Here is a 23,732-nt window from a genome sequence, read left to right as displayed (position 1 = left end):
TAGTAATTACTTTCATATGTGCTTTCCAGTGCATAAATTAATGACATGACTGATGCTGCAGTGTTATGGAGGGCTGTACTCTCTGATGCTTACTAAATAAAAATTCACCTTAAAGATTTGGGTGGGACAGCTTTAAGAATAATGCATCTTATAAGGTAAAGAACTCAAAGTAACTTATAGCTAAGCAGACATGCAAGATTTTGTGGGAATATTGTTACTTTAAAGCTTTTCTCTCCATCGTTGGAGTGCCTTTCTTCATCAAATCTTAAATAATAGTAGTTTGATCTGTGTGCTTTTATTTACTGAAGTGCATGTGAATACATATTTGTGTGTGTCTATTCACACAAATTTATGTAAACATATAACTGTAAAAAGTAGCATTGTGAAAGCTGTTGTAACTTTTTTCTATATTCTAGTGTCTTAAAGCCTAGAGGTGTTAACAAGTACTGTGTGTGTAGCAAACTGAGGTTTGCAGAGAGGAGTGTGCTCATTTTAACAAGAACAGATAGGAAAAGCCCTTTTCACCCAAACCATCTGATAATGGAGGAGCAATAGGGAGAGATCTACTAAAATCACAGTAACCACAGCAGTATTAATAGCAAAAGGTAAACGAGAGAGAGTTTTACCCACCAAAGGGCATTCACCTCTGGGAACAAACAAAAATATTTCCCAAATATAGTGCTGCTGGACAAAGGCTTTAAGCTGAGAAGAGCTCTTGTGGCTTGGCGTTCCCCTGCCCCAGTGTGAAGGAACCAGCAAAGAGCTAGGCTGAGGCTCAGAAGCCACATCGCTGGCGCTGTGCTTCCCGCTGTATTTCCCGGACGGCTGCGCTCGGCTGTGTTTGGCCGCGTTTGCCCAGCTCGGCTCGGTCCCACACGGCGGCTCTGACACCACCGGCTGCCTCTGCTGCACCTGCTCAGGTGGGGGTTTGGAGTGGAGAATGGGACCAGCAGTGGCAGAGAGGGGGCTGGGGCTACCTTCTCTCCAGAGAGAACCAAGCAAGATGGCAAATTTTCAGTTTCTGCCGCTTGGCTCTTCCTGCCGAACCCACACCCCCATGTGCATGGTAGGGAATTAAACAGTGCTGGAAGCTCCATGCCCCTTTTCTCTGTTACCAGGACAAAGAGGAAGAGTACAGGACTCCTGTACTCCTGTATGCTGGCCCATATGCTGACTTCCTTGTGCTTCGGCCATTCACAAAGACTCCATACGTACATGAGAGAGGGGGGAAACTGTGATTTTCCCTGCAATCTACCCTGTTCTTCTGCTTTTCTAGACCAGCAAATACTCCAAGTACTTTCTTGTGTCCTATTTACCCTGGTCTTAAGTGCTTTTGAGATAGGAGGAGATGAATCTTTGCAACATTATAATGTAGCCACAATTTTCTAAGATTTGCATATGGAAAAGATAAAGAAGAAAGGTCTTGAGTTAGTCAGGGTTACACTGATCTGTCGCCCAATCCGTGACTAGATTCCCTCTATTCTGACCTGCCACTGATCTGTGTTAGCAAACCATGATTATTCCTGGTGTCTTTTGGTATAGCTAGGAGAGATCTGAGATTATACTGCTTGCGTTACTCTGAAAGAGGTAGAAAACATGGAAAACTGATGGATGTGATATTGTGTTAGCCCTCACTGAAGTTCACAGGAGAAGAACTGGAATTAGAACAAATAGGCTCAAACACAACATGCATCTGATTTGTGCTTTTATTTATACAGGATTGATATGCCTTCTTGTTGCAAATGTGTATTAAAATCTAACTTTAAATAATTAAATGCGTGGGGTTTTTGCTTTGTCTCCTTCCAAAGCAAATTTGCTCTGTCATTTAGATTGTGCTTATTATCCCTGTTAATGCCAATTAATAGCAGATTACATTGATTTTTCTTTTGGTTGGTATTATTAAAAAAAAAAAAAAAGTTTAATAGGAGAACAGTGGTGAATTGGACTTATATTTAATGGACTTGCAGTTTTTTAAATGGGAAGTGTAGTGTGAGAAGTAATTAAAACTGGCTCTTCCAGTAGGTATAATTTTTATGTTTTCATTAACATACTCTTAATGAATATCTGCATTTATGACTTTGCATAAAATGATTTTTTGCAAATAAAACCAAATCCTGTTGAATTCCTATCTTGTTAATTCTGTTATGGAACTTGTTAATAGCATTACTTCAGCATCTCTTAAGTTTTTAAGTTCTGATAGTGATTTTGTATTTTTTCACAAACTCAGGCATTTTTTTCAATTTAGTTTGTTAATACGTCTCTAGCTTCTGTATTGGTAATTTTCTCCAATTTTTCCCGATTTAAACCCTACTCCCTTAGGAAATACGTATTAAAATTTATTTTTGTAACAAACATGTCCTCCAAATCCCTGCCGTTAAAGTGTGCTCTTGCTGGAATGAATTCAGCAGCATGTCATTGTAAAGATTAACAATCTGGTCTAGTGGAGGGTGCCTCTGCCCCTGGCAGGGGGGGTGGAAACTAGATGATCTTTGAGATCTCTTCCAATCCAAACCACTTTATAATTCTAAAATTAAACTGCAGCAGCAGCCACGCTAATTAATGGATTAGAGATCAGTGGGCAGCTTTAAAATGAAGATATGGTAGCATAAAAATGATGAAATAGGGGGCATTTTTCTTGAAGATTAATTCCTACTTTCAGAATCTTGATTTTGAAAGTTAAGTACTGTCAGGAAAATGTACGTTTTCGATGTCCATTTGATTACTTGACTTTTGAATGTATCTTAAACACAAACATTTCAGCATGTTTCTTTTTCTGCTCTTGTGACTGCAGTCTTTAAAAAGAAAATCTTCTGCTTTGCAGGCAATGCTCAGAGTGTGACCAGGCAGGTAGCAGTGATATGGAGGCTGATATCGCCATGGAAACCTTACCAGATGGGACCAAAAGATCAAGGAGGCAAATTAAGGAACCAGTGAAATTTGTTCCTCAGGATGTGCCAACAGAAACGAAGAAAATTCCAATCAGAAACACGGTAAATGATGGTGGAGTTGATGTGTTGAGGCTCATATTCATAATAATATTGTTTCAGATGACCTACATCGTGGACATTTTGAACGGAGACATTTCAATTAGATTGATGTTCTGGTTTTGTTATATATTCCATTTTCTCCTTTTAGTGCTTTATTAGTTATGGTAAATATTGTTTTGCTAAAATAGAAAGCTGGGAAGCACAGTGCTTAACTGAAGAGCTGTAGAAGCTTAAGGAAAACTTCAGTTTGCACTTAAACTTAGTCTTAAGTGCACTTCTTCACTGTAATAGTAAAGACACTGACTAGAGTAGATTTAAATATATTGAATTACAACTGTAAAATCATTAGTCATTTCCTTATCTACAGCCAACCTGCTGAGTGATTGCACATCTTGTGACTGTCACAAGGTCCTGTTATTTCAGTTTGTTTGGCTTTCTAGTCTTACTGGTCAATGTATGTTTTCTTAAGCTTTCCTGGTGGATAGAATTTTGAGAAGACAAGCAAAACCTCTTTCTTCCTGTACTGATGAAATAGTTAGCATATTTGAAAACGTTACTTTTTTATTAATCACTGTGCACTTTTCCTTAAATTTTGCTCTCCTGCTTGTTCAGAAAACAAGGCTTTTCATGTGTGATTATGTACTACCTATAAAAAGAACATGAAAATATCAAAGGGCATTTGGGTCCAGGTTATGGGATGAGTAGTGTTCCCATATCCCTTCAGACATGAGTGGTTCATCTTCCAAAATACTTCTTTATATCAGGAAATATTAAAACCTCTCACATTAGAGTTAGATGAAGTTTATCTCTCATGCAGCACAGCTTTATTTTCTTCACAAAGCTTTCTGGACATTTCATGATTATACTAGCAGATACCATACCTAATATACACCAATAAGATTAAGCAACTATTTTCCTGACCTTGTCTTAAATGTTTGTTTTCATTTTGGGCCACAGATTGGATTTTTCTAATAGCTTCCCTTTCCTAGTCTGTGACTCAGAACTTTAAGAACGATTCAAGCCAAGCTGATTAATTTAGCTCAAACTATTAGGAGTGTGAGTAATCCAAAATTAAATTTTGAGAAACTTCTTCTTTCTTTTCCTCTTTGAGGTAAAGTACCCTTCCTCCTTATGCATGAGAGCTCATAGAATCTTACAGCTGCCTGGGTAGGTTGAACTTACTGTTGGTATGCTGTTGTTCACATAAAAAGAAGACTTACCTGGTGTTCTGCTTACTGAACGCTTTTTATCTTACCTCCCATTTTTTCTTCTTCCTTTCTCTTCTCTCTTTTTATACTTAATGTAGTTCTCTTGGAGTGTGAAGAATCATGATTCTGGGACTTAAGAGAACTAAAATTATTCCAGGAAAGATATTCATAGTTTTAATTAAAAAGCAGTAACATAAGGCATTGTTCAGAAATCCATAGGAATACAAGATTGGTTTGTTCTAAAGGCCATGTTATAACTGCCAAGGTTCTTCTGTGCAAAATGGGGAGAAATCTGATTGCTCTGAAGTGTTCTTCTCATGCTGTGACACTGTGATGTGCTAAACTGGTGCTACATTGGTGATTTGGTGCTTCATGTGTTACGTAATATATCTACACACATTGTAGTATGTAATACAAAGATTAATTGACTTTCAGTGGCACACTGTGTTGTCACTGTATGGTGTTGCACTGTGGAAAAAATACTGCTACCAGTCTAAGAAAGATTTTGTTCCACTGCTTGAATTTTCAGTCTCTCTTTCAGTTCTCTCCAGTTCTCTGCTTTTGTAAAACATACAGATTTGCATGATAACATCTTTGCTGCCCTGTGAGCAGGGCTTCTCTGTAAAAGAGAGGCACTGACCATTGACTGTTCCCACCTCCACTGATTGGCCCTCTTCTGGGTAAATCCCCCAGTTTTTTTTATACTGAACATAATGTTCTATGGTGTAGAATATCCTTTGGGCAGTTCAGTCAGGCTGTCATGGCTGTGGTCCCTTCGAGCTTTTTTGTGCAGCTCCTCCGTGGCAGAGCATGAGACACTGGCAAGTCCTTCCTTTGAGGTATCCATAACTTAGCAGCTCTATCAGCATTACTGAGGCCAGGTTAGCTCAGCTGGTCAGAGCATGGTGCTAATAGTGCCAAGGTTGTGGATTCGATGCCTGTATGACTTCCATTCACCTAACAGCTGGACTTTGATTTTTGTGCATCCCTTCCAACTCAGAATATTCTGTGATTCTCGTACTAAATCCAGAAAGCGCACCACTATACCAGCTACTAAAAGCAAGTTAACTCTATCCCAGCCAAAACCAGACCATCTGCCCAGAGACCTGCAACAGTTGGAGCACACTAGTGTTCACGGATTCTACATGACATTGGAGACTCAGCTTCCTTCTGTAGTTTGGGAGTGTGAGAGAGCTAAGACTGAAGCAGGTTATTCAGAGTCAGGACGGTGCTTCTCCCTTGTACAGTTCTCTACATTGTTTGTGTGCCAGGACAGTATTTTGTATCCTTATGCTATACAAGCTTTTTAAAGAACCCCGTGAGCAGTCTATTGTATTTCCATCTCTTAGCTTTCAAATATTTCACAGTATATTTATATAAAATCATAGATTCACAGAATATTCTGAGTTGGAAGAGGCCCACAAGCATCACTGAAGTCCAACTCCTAGCCCTGCATGGGTCAGCTCCATACCATGTGCCTGAGAGCATTGTCCAAACATTTCTTGAACTTTGTCAGGCTTCGTTCTGTGACCACTTTCCTGGGGAGACTGCGCCAGAGCCCAACCACGCTCTGAGTGAAGAACCTTTTCCTAATATCCAACCTAGACCTCCCCTGACCCAGCTTCAGGCCATTCCCTCTGATCTTGTTGCTGGTCACCAGAGAGAAGAGATCAGTGGCTGTCCCTCCTTTTCCCCATGTGACCTTTTAAAGATTTTTTTTTGCATTTCAGTGCATAGTTTTTAAACTAGGTTTATTTAAAATCTTTTATCTCTATAATTCCAATTTCACACTTCTATAAGCATCACAAATCATTATTTCTGTTGCTAGATAATTTCATAGAAATTAATAGCTAATGATTAACAAAGAGCTAATAGAAATCAATAGCTAATTGCATAAACCAGATATCTATAAATACCTTCCATATATTTCTTATAAATCTGAATATGATCTTTAACATTTACTTTTCTAAACTGTGTATTTTCTTTCACTTTTGCTTTCATAAAGGTTGTAGAATATATTTTCTTGGAAAAATACTTTAAAGAGATGCAAATAGCATTTCTCAGCAGTAAATTGAGAGATTATTTGTTTTACTCTGCTCGCCTATGTATGTTCAGATTTTCAGAGTCTATTTGAGGTGATCCATATTACAAAAATACAACTTTTAGAAATCTGTGGACTTCATTTGATGTCTTAGAACAAAAAAGAACACATGGATTATTTTTTATCAAACATGTCATTGCTAAAATAGTTTTGTTAGTCTTGTGTCTTATTTTTGCAAAATAAAGGTTTTCCTTCTGTCCTTTTGAAAAAAATGATCATAAGCTGTGCTTTGCCTACTGTATATACTGTTGTCTGGAAGTATAATGCCGTTCCTGTCTGTCACATACTTAAAACATCTTCTAAAGCAATTTTGTGCTGCTGAGGCTAGCTGTGTGCTCCGAGAGTGGAAGGGATGCTGGTGTGTCCTTTGAAGTTGTGTTCGTGTTCTTGAATATTCCATCTTCCAATAAATGCTGTCAGATCCTGGTACTCTTAGTGAGTATATTAGAGGGTTTTTTTTGGTGTCGCTTGTTTTTGTGGAAATTGCATTTTTTTCTTTCTTTTTATTGGAAGCAGCTATCTACCCAGTGTTATAAAGGTGAAATTTTGGAAACTTAATTGTTAAAGCCTGTAAATGAGATATTCTGATGCTCTGATACCAAACTTATTCTTGCTACTTGAAACCTGAATTTTTTTTTCTGTAATTGCATTGTATATAATTCAGAGGAACGCACAGTAATTTTTTTGTTTAACAGTGAAAGTCTGTGTTAATTATGGTTTTGACATACGGAATTTAAAGATTAATTGCTGTCAACTGAACATAAATGCTCTAGAAAAAACTCAGTAGTCAACTTTCTGAAACTTAAAGTTTTCATTATAATGAACATTGTAAAATAACTCTCTTTTCTTCATCAATTGATAGAAAAGCTCAACTGAGTCTATGACATCATAATGTCACAAATGTATAAAGTAATTATTTCAGCTTGCCAAGTGCATGGATACATGATAATATAGGACTCTCTTTTGGCTTCAGATCAAATTCAGAATGGAGTGAAGTAAGATAGATCTAGCTCTTCCACAATTCTTGAAGCAAATTGAGTGTATCAGAGTTTTACTTTTTTTTGTGGTGGTTTTTTTTGTTTGTTTGTTTTCCTTATTTGGTTGGGTTGTAGGGTTTTTTGTTTGTTTTGGAGTTTGGGGATTGTTTTAGTTGGTTGGTTTGATTTTTAAGAAAGCAAGAAGAAAAAAAAGACCTGCAGATGAAAGATCACTTGTTTTCTATGCAGCAAAGGCATGGAGAAATGAACATATTCCAATGGTGTCAATATCTCTGTAAGTAAAGGTAACTGGCGTATCTATCATTTCTGCAAATAAGTACTCTTAAGTTGAGCTTTCCAGGAGAGAGTCACTTGTTTTAGCAACATCTGAAGACTGAGCCTTTCTGGCCTCTTTGTCTTCCTGCTTCTGTTTCAGTTCTCTAAATGTTGGCTTTGGAGGAAATTAGTGTTAAAAAGTATAGAAGTCAATCCTGCTCTTTCTCAAACTCTGTTACTTGTTTAAGCCTGAGAAACAGTAGTTACAAGTTAATTGATAGACTCAGTGACAGTTTTGCTTGACAGCAGGAATGTTGCAAAATTTTTTGATTTTCTAGGAAAAAAGTTATCAAGACAATAGACACTAAAAATACAGAGAAAAATTGTAATTCTATGCAATTAAGCTTCATGGTTGACTTGTTTCTTTTTATAATCATATTTTGATTTACTGCTGTTCCTTTTTGTCTGACAGTTCCCTTTTTATTACTGTCATTTTTCTGGAAAATTTAATAATTATTGCAGAGGTATTTGTTGAATAGTAGCAATATATGCCATCCACTTTGATCTATACTGAACGAGTGTGCCATCTGGTGTCTACATGGCAGTCCTTACCTTTATTTGGAATTATTTTATGTCTGTGTGGTGCCATCAGTTGAACATTTCTTCTGCCTTTTAACAAAGCAAAGGGAGTCAAAAGGAATTTTTTCTGCGACTGGTTCCATCATAACCTTTTCATTGGCTAAGGAAGTTTGTAATTTCTAGCTTTTTGTAAGGAATGGATGACATCATGAATTAAAAATTGCTATCTTGACAAAATGTTCATGATTAATGTGTAGCAGGATAGAGAACACATTATCTGTGCAGTTTCGACCTGTGTGGCTTTTTTCACAGGCTTTTGTGGTTTGTTTTATGCACACTATTGATAGTTAGAGCACTGATTTCATTAAGTCACTTTTTGGGTATAGTGGTATAGTGAAAGTTTCCCCGGTTCCCTTTTCTGAAATTGTTCTGTTTTGCTTGTGTGTCATGTCAGAGTTATCCTCTGTTCTGTAGTAATTAAATTCTCCTGCATTTACCTCTTCATTTGGAATTATTATATATTGTAATGTTTACCGATTTCTTTTTCATTTTTTGTCTTTAGATTAATCCTGAGCAGCATTTGATTAAGGCTGCCTAAGTGAGAGTTGAGGTTTGGATGTTTTTGATATGTGTGATATATATCTATGAAACATAGCTTGATAAAAGATAAAACTGTGAAAGTATATCCATTAATGTTAGTGTGTCAGCTACAGCTGGACATAAGATAGAAATAAAAATGTCTGAAGAATTTAGACAGGATCTGTAATTAAAACATGGGCACACTCTTATACTGATGCTCTTCGCTGTGCATTTCAGCATGTGTAAGACAGCTGAAAGACAGCTATGTGTCTTTTTCAACTAGTCACTGTAGCCACAGGTGTGTCAGGGAAACATAAATCAATATGTGCTATTATTTCTGAAAAGAAATGTGAAGTTTATAGATCTCCAAAAATCAAAGCATCTAAAAGTTCTTCATTTTGCCCTCTTAAAATTACAACATACACAAATCAACCGCTACAGACTTTCTGCAGAGGAAAGAAATTACTATAGTACCAATGTTTTGAAAGTCAGGTGTATCTTAAATATTGTAGTCTAACCCCTCCTACATTTATATTTTCTTTCTCAAGGAAAAATTACCATGTTTTGAAATTACCATGCAGAAATCAACATTGATCTTCTGAAGAACACAGGAGATCAAATCCAGGACCATGCTAGTTCACTTTATGTGGAATGGACTTGAACCCCTGCCACTGACCACAGTTAATTTCAGTATTTCATATTCTTTTCTATGCATTGTTAACATTTTTGATTCCTTTATATCTTTTTGTAAGAAACAAATTAAATAGGTGACAGTATACACTTTCATCCTCTAGGATCACTTCAGAAAAAAGTTCACGAGGAGCATATACTTCTGACTTTTGGGAATCACCTCTCCCAGTTTGGTTGGTTTACAAATTCTGGATCAGTCACGTTGGGGTTTTTTCTTCCAACTGGCAAAGCAAAAGGGCTCCAAGGGAACATTCTGCCTTCTATTGCTGTCTTTGGAAGAACTGGTTTAAAGCATAAACAGTGAAACATAACAATGGAGTTGGGTGACAGCCATGGTGGTTTTGGGTGATGTGGGCACCTATTCTGTCCAGTTCACTGTTGTGCTTTCCCACCTGGAATCTAACATATCAACTTGATGCATCTGTTAGTGATGGCAAACAGACTGTTCCCTTTGCAGCTTTGCTTTGCTGCTTTTTTTTTTCCTTTTGCAAGCAGTTTGTTTCCTTTCAATGACTGTAGGGTTCATCCTAGGCTTTGTTTATTCTTTACAGATGTCTGTTATTTTTCTCATGTATGGAATTTATTTTCTGAGACAGAATCTTATAGTCAATGCATTATGTACTCTACTTCAGGTTTTGTGCTTCATATTGTTGTCCAGTTGCTTATAAACAAAAATATCAAATGTAAGCATTCACTTCTAGCTTTTCCGAGTTCAAAATGGAGACTCCCACTTCAGTCTTTCTTCTTTTCCTACTACTGGGTTTGAAACCATTGTTGATCACATTTTCCCTCAGCATATTTTCATTCCATTTTGGACAGTGTTTTTTAAAGTTCTGATTTTTTACAGTGTCTTGAGTTCACCATTTCCTCTCATGTATCACTCCATATCCCTCATTCATTTGATCTATTTCATGTTGTATCATTTATGATTTCATCATTCATTATTAATTTGTTGTGTTGGTATTCTGTTTTTTAGCCATTTAAGTCCGGTTTCTTTTAATTCCTTATGCCAACATGCAAGTTTCCGCTCTGTAACAGCAGAATGCATAGATTGATAATTTTGTGACACAAAACGTGATGGCTGAAAAAAAACAGGTTTTTATTTAGCTTTCCCTTGTCTATGGAAGTGTGTGCTCTAGTTCTCCTATTTTTTCTTTTTTTTCCAAGACTTTCTCTAACATTCTTAATTGTGTTTTATTACTTGCATTGTATATTATAAAATGATATATATTTTATGGGATATTGTGGTAACTGTGAACTTAGATCATTACAAAGTAGATTAGACAGGAACAATCCAATGTTGGGTGCTTTCCTACTTCTATTCTTTCCAGATTTGATAGCTGTTTGCATGTGATGCCCACCACTGCTTCTCTCTAGGGAGTCTTGTAATGTTTTGTGGGAATTTTTGAAACAATAAGCAAGAGAGGTAGGATTTTCTTTTCCAACTATTAAATGAAAAATCAGAACGTAAAGCAATAACTGAAATAAGTGAAATGAGGTATGCCTTAATACTGTGGGATGATTCTCCAAGCTCCACAGATAGTAAGCCTTGAAGTAAAAGACAAAAAGGGACATTGTTGATCTTTAGGTTATATTTATTCAGAGCACTGCTCTTTTCAGAGGACAGGCATTAAAATTGTTAGGAAGGGTAAACCTTTGGTAAGATACTCTTGGAAATGGTGGCTTACTTTTATCTTGATGATTTCATTGAATCAAACAACTCAGTTTCTTTACCCAAGAAACATAATCTTACAGGATTTTAAAGAGTTTAATTAGCAGTTTATTTGATGAAGTATATCTTTCCCCTCAAAATATTATGCTAAAAAAGACTAATAAGAATTTAATCTATTCTATATTTTGTAATTTTTAACTTTTTATCAAAGTGTAAATTTTGTTTTTCTTTAAAAATAGCTGGTTTTTGCTGGCATCTTAATTTTAATTTACTGACCTTTCTTGAGCTGCTCATATGTCATTGGATTGTACTGCTAATGAAATAAGGTACTATTTTTCTTTTTCAGTTCAGTGTAAGGTAGTTCTTTGTGATGCAGCAGCAAATTTATTTCAAAGAATTACAGCTTTTAGCTTGATTTCCTAATGAAAATAAGTTAGTCACTTGCCTACTACTGTACTAGCATTGCCTTTAGTAATTGGTAGATACATTATTGCAATATTTGTTTGAGAGCTGTGTATGCCTAATTAAGTTTTGTAGTGTTTTTAAGAGCAGCTGAATGGTAAGGATGAGGTCTGAGTATGGAAGAAGTTCTCACTTTAGTTGTGGAACACATGGAGAACTTCAGGATATGTTGGGAGGTGTGGTTTGGATGCACTGGAGAAGAAGTCAAGAAGTCACTAGAGAAGGGGAGGAATAGAAATATTGTGTTGTAGTATCAGGAGGTCAAGTTTTGTTAATTCAGCTGGCTTTTGTGTCAGTTCATTCCTTTATTTGTATTATCTCACTGCCATAATTGTTAGAGAAATGAAGTGAAAAATAGAGTTTGCACTTGTTTTGACCTTGGCATGTTTGATTTTTGGGGCAGTTAAGGTTATACAGAATCAGTCCTTAGCTATAGGCATCTAATTTTAAATCTTCAGTTGCCTGTGTAGTAAACAGAACTGCATGGTGATTCCATTTTGATGCTGTGGGCTCCAGAGCTCAGTGGCTGGAGTCTTACTGTTACTAGTCAGGGAAGGAAAGTGTCTGAGCATATCTCACACTTTGCCCGTACTGTAGTGCCCACTGAATGAATTCCAAAGCTCTGTAAGTACAGAACTTAGGATGAGACACAACCAAAGATTTGCCAGTTAACAGTCATTAAATGTTAACAGTTGAAATAATTTTTCACAGAAATCTTTTGTTTCTATATGAAGAAAATTTTATAGGTACATGTTTTGTATACTTTACATAGTTCTGTACTTTTATTGAAATTATTATCCTTGTTCTGAAGCATCACCTTGTCACAGTTGCTGTGTGTAGGTTGTATCTCTCTAATCCACACCTTCTCTGTTTTGATCTGGACTGAGTTGTCCATACCAAATGGCAGAAGCTTTATAGCATTTCTACCTTCTGCAGTAAAATAAAAAAGCTGCTGGGATAGCACTGGCAGTAATTGGGATTTTGCTTGAGTGCTGATGACTTTGCTTTCCCGACTTACTGTTTGAACACTTTGGAAATGCAGGGACAAATTTCACAAAACTGTCTTGCTCCATTTCATGATACAGGGAAATCATCAATTGAAGGTATCTCTGTAGTATTGAATTTCCAGATATATTGATTAAAGAAAAAAAATCACTGTCTTTATGGACATCTTTTGCTGGATTAACATTGTAAGTTTGAATATGAACAAGTTTGTCTCAGTTGTAATATATGCCATTTAATAACAAGGTTCCTTTAGCTACTTTTAAATAACAAATCTTAAATTGTTTATGGCAAGTACATGCAATGCTAATATTTTATATTTATAATCTCTGATGTTTTTATTCTGAGCCTGCTAATGACAGAAATTATTCAATACAATTTAAAATACAGTACTTCGAAGCAAACAGTAATGAATAATATTGAACAAGGTAATCCAGATTTACCTGATTCTTTCCTGTTAACCTGTAAGGTAACTTCAGTGATAACATATGTAAAATTACAAATGTCAAATTACTATAGGGCTGTTGCTGAAAATGAAAGAATATTCAATTTTTAATTGTTAATTTGATCTTATTTTTCATGTTGAATGCTGGCATAATAAAATGGTCTGAGCAGAAGCATTGAAATTATGTTAAACTATGGAGGTCTGTTTGAAAAAACAAAAAAACCACATAAAATTGCTATTCTAAAAGCATATAAAATATCCTAAAAATATGTGTGCTAAAGATGTTGATTTTGGTGTTTGTTTTCTAGTGATTATTGAACAAACTCAAACTATGTTTGAAGGTTTAGAAAGCTAATGAAAGCATAATGAAAGTAAAATTTAACGTGACGTTCCTGGTCACACACATCACACATTATATAGCAGACCAGGTTCAAACCAACATTTTCTTGACAAAAGTGACTAAATTATTTATAAACCTTATATCTTCATTTTGCTGAAGTTTAAATATGTTTCATTATTGCTTAAAATGGAGTTACTAACTTGTAATACTTTCTATTTAGAGTCAAAAATACTGTCATTGTTACCTAGATTTCCAAATTATGTGTCAGTTTTCAAGACAGCATTATTCTGATGGTGAAGGGCATACACTTGGTCTCCTGCTGCTGAAACATGAAGAGCGAGGACCCTAATACTGACTTGTTTGGCATTATACCTACTTTATAATCTTTACACAGCTGCATTCAGGAGAGCCTTCACAGCTTAAAGTTGTCCAAGTTTGTAAATGTTCTTAGGACTGATTCCAGAGGCTGAAAGTAGTACAATTAGCAGTTAGTGCGCTGGTGTCTGATCAAACTTTATTTTATCTAGTTTTAATTTGCAGTTACCTTGAATTGTGTAACATGTAGTTGACACGCAGCCCATGTTACATTAATACCTCTAATATTACATTGATAAATTCAGTTATGTGTAGTAAGTAATTTTTTCCATAGTTTGGCTCTACTGTGTGGATTGTGGGATGTAGAACACCTCAGTTAGTAAGTGTATAGTAAATATTGATATGTTTTAAGTAGATAAGGTTTTACATTTTTGGATAAATCACCCCTGGGAAATGTGAAAGCGAATCCTAATGGCAATTAAAGTATTCTAAAGAGCCATGAAATACACTAGCATTTTCCATTCCACTGCATTCATTGCTATTACAGTTTTAAATCTTGACTAAAAAAGGAAAATCTCCCCAAACAGAATGTTATTAACATACACAGATCAAAATCTGCATAAGTATAAAGATGTAGATGTGTTGGAGTGGCAGTGTAGCAGTATTGAAATCTGTAAAACAGTTTCAGATAGAGAATTGTGTTTAATTTGAAGCTGCTATAAATCACCTTCAAAGAGGACCCAAACAGAAGAAGCATTATACTGTTAACTTCTTTAGATCTGAATTTTTCACTGCTTGTGCTTTTAAACTGGTCTAAGATTTTTTTGAGGAGCTGTTTTTTATGTTTTCTGAAGTGAACACCAGCTGCTTCAAAGCTTTTAAGAAACTGTAAACTAGGCAGTGCTTTTCTTTATCATATGATAAATTACTTCCTAATGTGGTGATTTTCTCCCATAAAAACAAGCATTTTCATGGTTTTTTATGTATTTATGTTGTTAGTGTCTGTGTGTCAGACATTTTGAGTTACTGGAATAGTCTCTGATATTTCTTATTTCCTTTCATGTCCCTTCTAATATACTTTCCTTTTTAAACAAGAGGGAAAGGGTGATATTGTCAGCTTGTGGCAGTTACATAACACAGGCAGCTAATAATGCTGCTGTTTCAAAGATAAAATGCAGTGACTGAACCTGAACTCAATGCAAGTTGTATGTAGTAACTTAAAAGGTGCTTGTAAACCTTTGGTACTCGCTGTTACAGTCTCTGGATAACCCTTGTCCTCCACACTGTTGGTCTTTATACTTTTTTGGCCAACTGCAATACTGAAAATTTTTCTAGTTTTTGTGTAGAATCATCAGAAACGTCTGTTGTGTACCAGTTATATATTGATATATGCCACAGCTTTAGGAACGTTTGCCATAAACCCATTCTACTAAGCTTCAGCTGGAAAGTTTTAATTATTGTTACTCCTCAAAATCTGTAAGTTATTTTGCATTTCTGTTTTGGTAATGTTCTTTATTTTTTTTTTTAACCATATCACTTGGCTTATAAATAGATCACATTTCAGTGCTCCATGCGTTTATTTTAATACACGGTTAATATCAATTTTCAAATTACTAGTTTTGGGAAGTTTGTGCAAAGTTTGTAAGAGATCTGTAATTCTAGTGGCCGTCCTTTTAATAAGACTTAGTAATAAGGCTTAACATGCTCAAGTGTTTATATTTACTTTTTGACTAGTTCTATAGATTTATATTCAGAATGTGAAGCTATTGCCCTAATACTGATTAGTGTAGTTGTCTGGCAGTGGTTCTGTAGGTAATGCTTTAAATTATTTCCTGCAGTGTGTTTTTGTTGTTAGGAATAAAAGATAAATAGCAAAAACATTCTGTTACCTAACACTGAATTTTAAATGTATTCTCTTCTAGAGAACTAGAGGACGAAAACGAAGCTTTGTGCCTGAAGAAGAAAAACCTGAGGTTGGAATATAGTGTTTTGTTTGTTTTTTAACAGTTTCACAAAAAATTAAACTTTGGCCTGAAATGTTACTTTCCATGCCATAATTGAAAAATATTTGCTTTCCTTCCTTCCTTTCCCCCCCGCCCCATTCCTTTCTTTTTGCCTTCTGCTGTGACAGGAACGTATTCCCAGAGAGAGAAGGCAACGACAGTCTGTGCTGCAAAAGAAGCCCAAGTCAGAGGATTTAAGGACTGAGTGTGCTACCTGCAAAGGCACTGGAGACAATGAAAATCTAGTCAGGTAGGTTTGATACTCTGACTTTATGAGGAGTTTAAGTCCCATTTTTATCACTTTGTTGTGATTAAAATGAGGAAAATGTACGTTTTGAAAACACAATAAATTTCATCCCCTTATTTAAGGGTATAATTACATCAGAAATACTGACCAGATTCACTTATTGATCTGCCAAAAACATTTATATTTTAAATAACTAAGATAATCTGTTTTTCTAACACAGGAGAATTAATTTGCTCTCATCAGGTGAACTGTCAATGTTTTAGAGCAGGTCAGAAAGATAAACCAACATTTTAATGATATTAAAGCTACGTGAGCATCCTAAAAGTAATTAAATTAAAATAATCAATGATTTTATGAGCTGAAATGTGGATTATGAAGAATTTTATGTTTTTGAAAAGGTATTAATGCTACCTCCATTAATGCAGATCATGAAAGGGTTTGATAATCATGTTTCTTATCTGAAAGAGAAATGAAAAAAAAGACCATTGAATTATGTTTTAGTAGGTGCAGAAATCTAATTAAACTGTAGAATAGCTGCTATTAAATAGCTACCATTGACCACAACTTCTGTGGATTTCGACTTTATAGCTGGCATTGTAACCTCTCTCCAAAGCTATAAAAACTGCTCACAATTCTTGAAAGAAGAGTCATGGACTTTACCATTCAGAAGGTGGATTTTAATTGAATCTACAGAGATTTCATTAAAATGATCTTATAAGTTGAGATTTTTAAAAGTGTGTTGTATTTAGGTCCTGTATGCATCAATGAGATTTTTTTAGACAAGTTCTTCACTTTAGGCCAGATATAATTGTTGCTTTTAACTGGAAGGAGTACTCCAAAATAAGTATTTTTGTTTATTTTTAGGAGTCAGAGTTATGAGAAAGGTCAGAATCACTGATGACATAGGCAAGCAACACATAGCTTTATAAACTGGATGTGTCACAGGTACAGATGCCTTGTACATACTCAGAATAGCTGGTTTTAGTATCAGCCACAGCATATGATTTACCATAGAAGTTGGTAAAATTACAAGGTTGTGTGCCAGAGTGTTTCCAGATTGGAGACAGAGCGCCTGTACAAGCTCATCAGTAACTGTGTGACTCTCATTTGTAGACAAGCTACTGCTGCTGGGTAATCACAGATCCTGCTCAGAACCAGACTGGGAAATTGAGGGGGGTGTCACAGGGATTGCTCATGCAGTTATGCTGATGAGCACTGGTGGCAACAAGTTTTTATCTGCCCATGGCAAGATTATTGACTATAGGGCTTTCTTAAGCCTTGTAGTTTACAAGAAATAAAAGGTAGAGGAACACTGTTTTGTTGTGGGAAGGAATCCTGGTGAAACGCATGCTGCGTTTTACTGTGAAAAAGGCAGTGAATTAGTTTTTTTCTTCAGGCTTTTTCTAGAAATGTGAAAAATACTACATTGGAGGACATAAAGGATAAGATGAGCAAAAGCCGTGAGGAGCTGTATATTTAAGTTGTGATTAAAAAATAATGGTAGAAAATTACTGTTATGTCTTGTTTACTACAGGAAAAGATGTTAGTAGTAATTTAGATGGGTGAAAAATAAACATATTATATGCCAAACCCCAACAGGTTCTCTTAAAAATCACCCTCATAATTAGGTGAAGAAACTGAACAGTAGTCCTGCATAGGAGAAGGAGTTTATGTTCTAAGTCTTTGTTCATAGTTCTCTGAAAAATATTTCCTTAAATCTTCTTATTTTCCATATTAATTTTTAAAAAATATTTAAGATTAAAACTTGCTTTTCTTCAGATAATTCCTATAAATAGCTTCAGCTTTATCCAGGTTGGATTACTTCTGCTTATAAAGAGCTGTGCAGGCTTACTTTTGAGAATTACTAAATTATGTTACTTGCAGTCTGAGATGTATAGGGGAGTGATCCACAGAGTGTTGCTATGTCAGAGAAAGTTTTCAGAAGCTTATTTTCTTTTGGGTTGTCAGGAAGTGACAGAAGTGACGTTCTGCCTGTCCTGGTGCTTTTTCCTCCCTGTGCCTTCATGCTGGACTCTTTTGTGGTGGTAGAAATAGGGTTTTACGTGCAAGGTTGTAGCACTCCTTGCAAGCAAGAAATGTTAAGGAGGGAAAACAAAGTATTCTTTCAATATCTGTTTGTTTGGCACTATCTGTTAGTAAATCCCAAAATTTCTCAGATCTTTGTTATTGTCTTTGGTCTTCACCAAAATTACTGGATTTAATTTTCCCTCTTTCTAACCCATCTGTCACTAAAAAAAGGGAGGTTGTGGTTATGTTGTACAAACGTTCATCGCTAAGTTAAACAAAACTATGCAACTGGTGAAACCACAGATTTAAGGAATAATCTTGAAGGGCCTTCTGCCTTTTCTTGCTGTGTGTTGCCACAAACAGGGCTGGTAACATGATGCTTGGACAATCTGCTTTTAAAAATTGTAGGTTCTTCTACAATTTATTTTGTCCTCACTCCAGGGTTGCTGTCTGAGTAAGGATTACAGGAGGATAAGTAATTTTTTCATATTTCTAATAATGCAGCAGAAATTTATGATTTCTAATAATAATTTATTTAGTAATGAATCTGAAGCAAAAATATAATTTAACTAGTTATTACTGTATGAATATTGGAATTTTTTTAGTCTCTATTTCAGGTGCTCATGGGTAGCACTGGATGGTTAAAGGATTATTTGTTATATGTTCAGTGGCTTTACTTAACCTCTTGTTCATATGGTTTAAAACCAATAAATAATTATGGATGGATTTATCCTTAAAAAGTACATTTCATTCTGATGAATTATAATGCTTTACTATCTGACTGAATTATGCCTTAATGATTATAGTGAAAAAAATAAGGGCATCTTTAATGATCAGCTTTTGCCTAAAACTTATTGACATGTTGCTTTTATTTATGCTGATAGTTCAGCGTATGTATTATAGACATGTCAAGATAGTTCTTATTTAATCAGGGATGTCAGGTAATAGAGATAGGTTCTTTCAGTATAGTAGCATGCACTAGAACTGAAAGTTTAGATTTTGTGGATTGCCTTTTTTTTTTTTTAAATTACAGTGAATTCATTTTATAAATTCTTCTATACAGATCTGTGTCATTTCTGTTGAGCTAAGTAAACCTGCAATTTTTACCTTTTACAAGAACAATTAGTAGCACAGTCAAGACTTACAGATCTACCACTGAAAAGTTAATTGATACCACGTACTCAAATGAGGCAAAGTTGGATCTGTAACTGTCATTATAAATAAGTGAGAAAACTATAGCTGTAATTAGAGAAAAGTGTGGATTTTTAGTATCTTTTTATTCTAATGACCTGTCATGGGGTTTTGAGAGAAAGAGTAGTAAAAGATGGAGGTTTTAAAATATTTTGTGTTTGACACAGATGGGTGTGATATGGCATGAAGACATTGCACTTTTTAAAAAGGAAGAAGAGGTAGAAGAGCTATAATATGTGCTTGAAAGTAAAACATTGTGAAACCAGAGGGTACCTATAAAAATATACTGCTCAGTCTTAACCAGTAATCAAATATTGGCAACATTTGCTTTAAACTGAAAGCATACATTGAAGTATGGGAGGTTCTAAAGCTTGATGTGAAAGGTAAATTTTCTGAGAAACTCAGAAAAGAATTTTAAAGGTTCTGTTTGTTTTTTTAGAGCTGACCTCTGCTGCTTGTTTCAGAAAGCATTTAGCTATGTGCTTTTCATTTTGTGAATATTTTGAAGTCTTGTATCTAGTTTAGACATTTAAAAGGTTTCATGAGTGCTTAATTACCATCTTGCATGAATTGCTTAGAATGATAGATCTTGCAGAGGAATTGCTTTATTGTAAGTACCTCCCGTTTTGGTTTTTTTTTGTTTGTTTTTTTTTTTTAAACGAGGCTGTAATTCACTGATGCAAATCTTTAAAAATAGCTCCCCAATAGTTCTCTTTAGGATGACACCATATTTAGTAGAAACATGGATAAAGAAGTGTCTTTCAGGTTGCTCACTATGTAATAGGTAAAACCTGCCCTCCATATTGTAGCACTGTACAGACAAAGTGCTTCTAGCACAATATTACTGTATAATCTGCGTGGTAAAATAAAAAACTAAGATTAATTTAAGTAGTTTTGATTTGTAGGACAGTTTTTTTAAAGAAGAATCCACAAGCTAATCCAGTTTAAAAACTTTCAAGGGAGGACTTCTAAATTACTTGACTTCCAAAGAAGTGGCCTCTTCTCAAAAAATACTGCTGCTATTAAAAAAAACAAGTACAGCATCTGTTGTATGCTTTAAGACATGCTTGGGAGATATTTTGGAATGTAGTACATTAGATAAAATTGGCATCTCAATAGTAGATTTGAGAAAAGCAGAATAGAGTTAGACTGTCGTTCTTGTATGGGCTAAAATAAGGTTAAAGAAATCTCTGAAAAACATTCAATTTCTTCATCCAACAATATAGAGCAAGCATATTGTAGTACATTCTTTTGTACTTTTTCTGCTGTATTGTCAGTTGAGTTAGAATTTTCCATTTCATTTGATTTGCAGTAACTGAGGCAAAATTATAACTTCAGCATTACAGAAAGGGTAAAAAAGATGAAGGTCATGTATTTTAAAGAACAGAGAATAGAATTTGTTGAAAACATAGATTGAATGCTGGTTATAAAGTATTCCAAAAACATAAATCTGCAAAGCAAATTATCAAGAATGTATGTAGTATTTATTTTTAATGCATATATTTACTAGGAAATAAACTAAATGTAAAAATACTTATTTTTCCCAGTATAGTCTCTCACTTTTCAAGCAAGTCTGATGTGCTGCATGTCCAGTCACTGTATCAAAGCAGACAGGAAAGATGAGGAGTAGGAAAGGCAAAAGAAGAAAATATATGCAGTGTCATATTTACTAAATGAAAAAAACTATTGAGTAAAATTAACTATAAGGTTAACTATAATATGAGTTATTCAATCATACTATAACTGAAAATCAATCATACTAAAACTGAAAAGGTGTGCGGCATCTGTAATTCTGGTACTACAAATGTATGTATCAAGTTTAGGATGATAATTTATACTGTATAAAAGATTGCATGCTTAGCTGCACACAGTGGTCAGCTTTAATTCTGCTTTTGACAGAAAGTGTCTTCTAGACAGTCTCTTTGGAATCCTCTGGAGATCGTCTGTCCAAAAATGTCTCTCACCAGATTTCCTTAATTGCATTTGTCTTGTATAGGTTTATCTTTGCATTTTTATTTCTTACATTTCCATGCAAAGGGGCATGCCAAACTTCAAGTTAAGGATTTCTTCCTTATTTGTTCAGCTGTTAGTTTTGAATCTCTTCGTGAGCCGAAGTTTATTCCAGAACTAGTACATTAATTATTCATTACTTTAAGTGCACTGCAACAAAATTCACAGTCCCTCATAGTGATTGAAGCCTATTATTTACAACAGAAGTTCAAGACCACTAATGTAGGGATTAATTACATGTTAGTTAAAATGTTAGTTAAGCCACAATTTGCAGCAATCTTACGTGTTACAGAGGATTATAAATGCATTATTTTATTGGAATGAGCTAAGAGAATGAAAGGAAATGTAACATTCAACTGTGTAGTGTATTTCTGCTATTTAATTTACAGGGATTAATTCTTAACTTTTCTAGTTGCTTGAGTTACCTGTTAGATAATTTTTTGCATATTGCCTTCTGAAAAGTGTTTCTTTTTTATTATAAATAGCAAGATAGTACATATAATGACAAATGCACATTTTCTTCAGAGGACTTTACTCAAACTGAATTTGCATTGCATTTTACTTTCTGTAAATTCATATGCTATGGCAGACATCAAAAAAAAGGCATTGTGAAACTCTCTTGCTAAGTGCCTAGAAGTCAGGCATGGGTCTGTTAATAAGACTTGTACTGCTGTCATTCAGGGGTTCTCTAGAAGCAGACTGCTGGATGTGATTGGATTTGAGCTATCCAGCTGCCTGAAGCTGTTCATGCCTGGAACATTTGCAAAAAGTGCATGGCAGACTGTTGGGTTTTCTTTTAACTAGGCATCAGTCTATTTACCAGGTACCTACTGGATTTCTTTAGTACACTTGTCTTTTATTTTCCTGAAATGAGGCAGCAAAATGTGAATTGAAGCCCAGTTTACTATTTTCCCGTGATTGTTTTGCTGCTTAACTCTTAGGGAAATTTAAACCATCTAAAGAATAGAAGCTCAAGTCTTCAATTATTGATTTTGTGTTCCATCTCTGGTTTGTTTCATGATAATGTGAAGTCTTGAAGGAACTATCTTACAGGTAGTGTGTATAGGAGTGGCCCAAAATGGAAATTTTGAAGTTATTGCCATGTTTAAAAGACCTGTTCCCATTCAATTCTGTTATCAGAATTAAGAAATTCAGGCTGGGAAATATGCACAGAACCATCTGATGTAATTTTTCTGTGAAGTTTAGCATTGAGCCATCATTTTGCAAAGGAGAGCAAAACTGCATGAGAAGTTGTCTGGCCTGCCATGTGTTCTGATCAAGTGCAGGTACAGCAAAGTGTGATTCCCCCCGCATGCTCCACAAAAGGGTTTCTTGGGTTTTTTGGGGAGATAATTTAGTGACATCTCTGCTTAATACACTTGAAAGAATAGAGGAAAAATTGATGTTTGTCTCTCTTTGGTGTTGTGAAAGTTCTAAAACCCTGTTGGAGCATTATTGTGATATTTGATGAGGTTTTTTAATGTTCCTCTGACAAGTGAATAGGACAGAGCCGTGTGAGCATTCCCTGATTGTTTTTCTTCACATTCTTTTCTGTTTACTGATCAAACCTTTTTGAAATTCATACTGGGCTTTAGTATGTAGAAGCTTAGTGAACAGTAGAAGTTTATACTCTGCAGGTATAAGTGTAATTGTCCAAAGTTCTTAGTGTTGACATTTGAAGTATGCTGATCCAAAAAGCCTCCGTACCAGTGTCATGAACTTCAGAAATACACAAGATAGCCACTTGTAAAAAATAGAATCTTCCTACAGGGTTACTTTGTTTTCCACTAACAAAGAGTATTTTACCATTTTTTTACTACTAAACTTTTAATATATAGTTATCCTTTTTTTCCCTTCAGTTAGAGCTGATTGCTCAAGTCTTTGCTGCAATCATGGGTTTGTAAATTATAACTTGAAACTGTATTTCACCATTGTAATCTGTTCCCCAGATAGCTATGTATCTCAGGATTTATTTATTATTTTTCTGCTTGCCCTAGAAGTATATGTATCAGAGACCTTCGCTCATTTTTTGTGTTCTATAATTACTAGGATTTATAATAATTTATAAAAAGAAAAAATACAATATAGAGGTTCTTGGCTATAAGTAATGAGTGACCTCTTTAGATAAAGCGGTCACTGAATGAGGTATTTTTTCCAAAGATTAAAATTATTTAGTGAAACAAGATGCAGATTTTGAAATTGCAGTTTGTGATGGAAGAGGGGAAACTCGTGACATATCAAATTATTTCCCAGTCTGGTTACCAGTAATAGGTTATGACTGCAAAAATATCTACCTGGATGTGGTCAGTAGCTTATTTTTGTGGGCATTCTTAAGATTTTTATCTTACATCAAATTGCATCAAATAATTCATTTGAATATATCACTTATTCTTTCATTCTGGAATGAATTTATATATGAATATTTGAATATATCACTTATTCCTTCATTGTGGCCAAACTGCTTCAGTCACTTTCAGTGCAGCAAGCTTATGACATCAGAATATTTCATAGTACAGCACACTCAGAAAGCAAATGTCAATTCATTATGAATTCAGTTGTTTTGCATTGTTAAACATTGCTACAGAAGCCACAAGACAGAAATTTAGGGTTATGAAACTTA

The 23,732-nt window shown here is 35.0% G+C and overlaps 1 protein-coding gene across 5 annotated transcripts in view; it reads left to right on the top strand.

The window, feature by feature from the left end:
* PHF14 (PHD finger protein 14) overlaps positions 1-23,732 on the top strand; it is a 162,151-nt gene that overhangs the window by 51,986 nt on the left and 86,433 nt on the right. For all 5 annotated transcript variants that reach the window (XM_063411509.1, XM_063411492.1, XM_063411478.1 and 2 more), the window contains 3 exons: positions 2,822-2,990; positions 15,556-15,606; positions 15,765-15,886. In XM_063411509.1, the coding sequence (XP_063267579.1) occupies positions 2,822-2,990; positions 15,556-15,606; positions 15,765-15,886 (342 nt within the window). The remainder of the gene's footprint in view (positions 1-2,821; positions 2,991-15,555; positions 15,607-15,764; positions 15,887-23,732) is intronic.

This window comes from Prinia subflava, chromosome 1, assembly GCF_021018805.1.
Source record: "Prinia subflava isolate CZ2003 ecotype Zambia chromosome 1, Cam_Psub_1.2, whole genome shotgun sequence".
Taxonomy (NCBI): Eukaryota; Metazoa; Chordata; class Aves; order Passeriformes; family Cisticolidae; genus Prinia; species Prinia subflava.
This window is presented reverse-complemented; position numbering and strand designations above follow the sequence as displayed.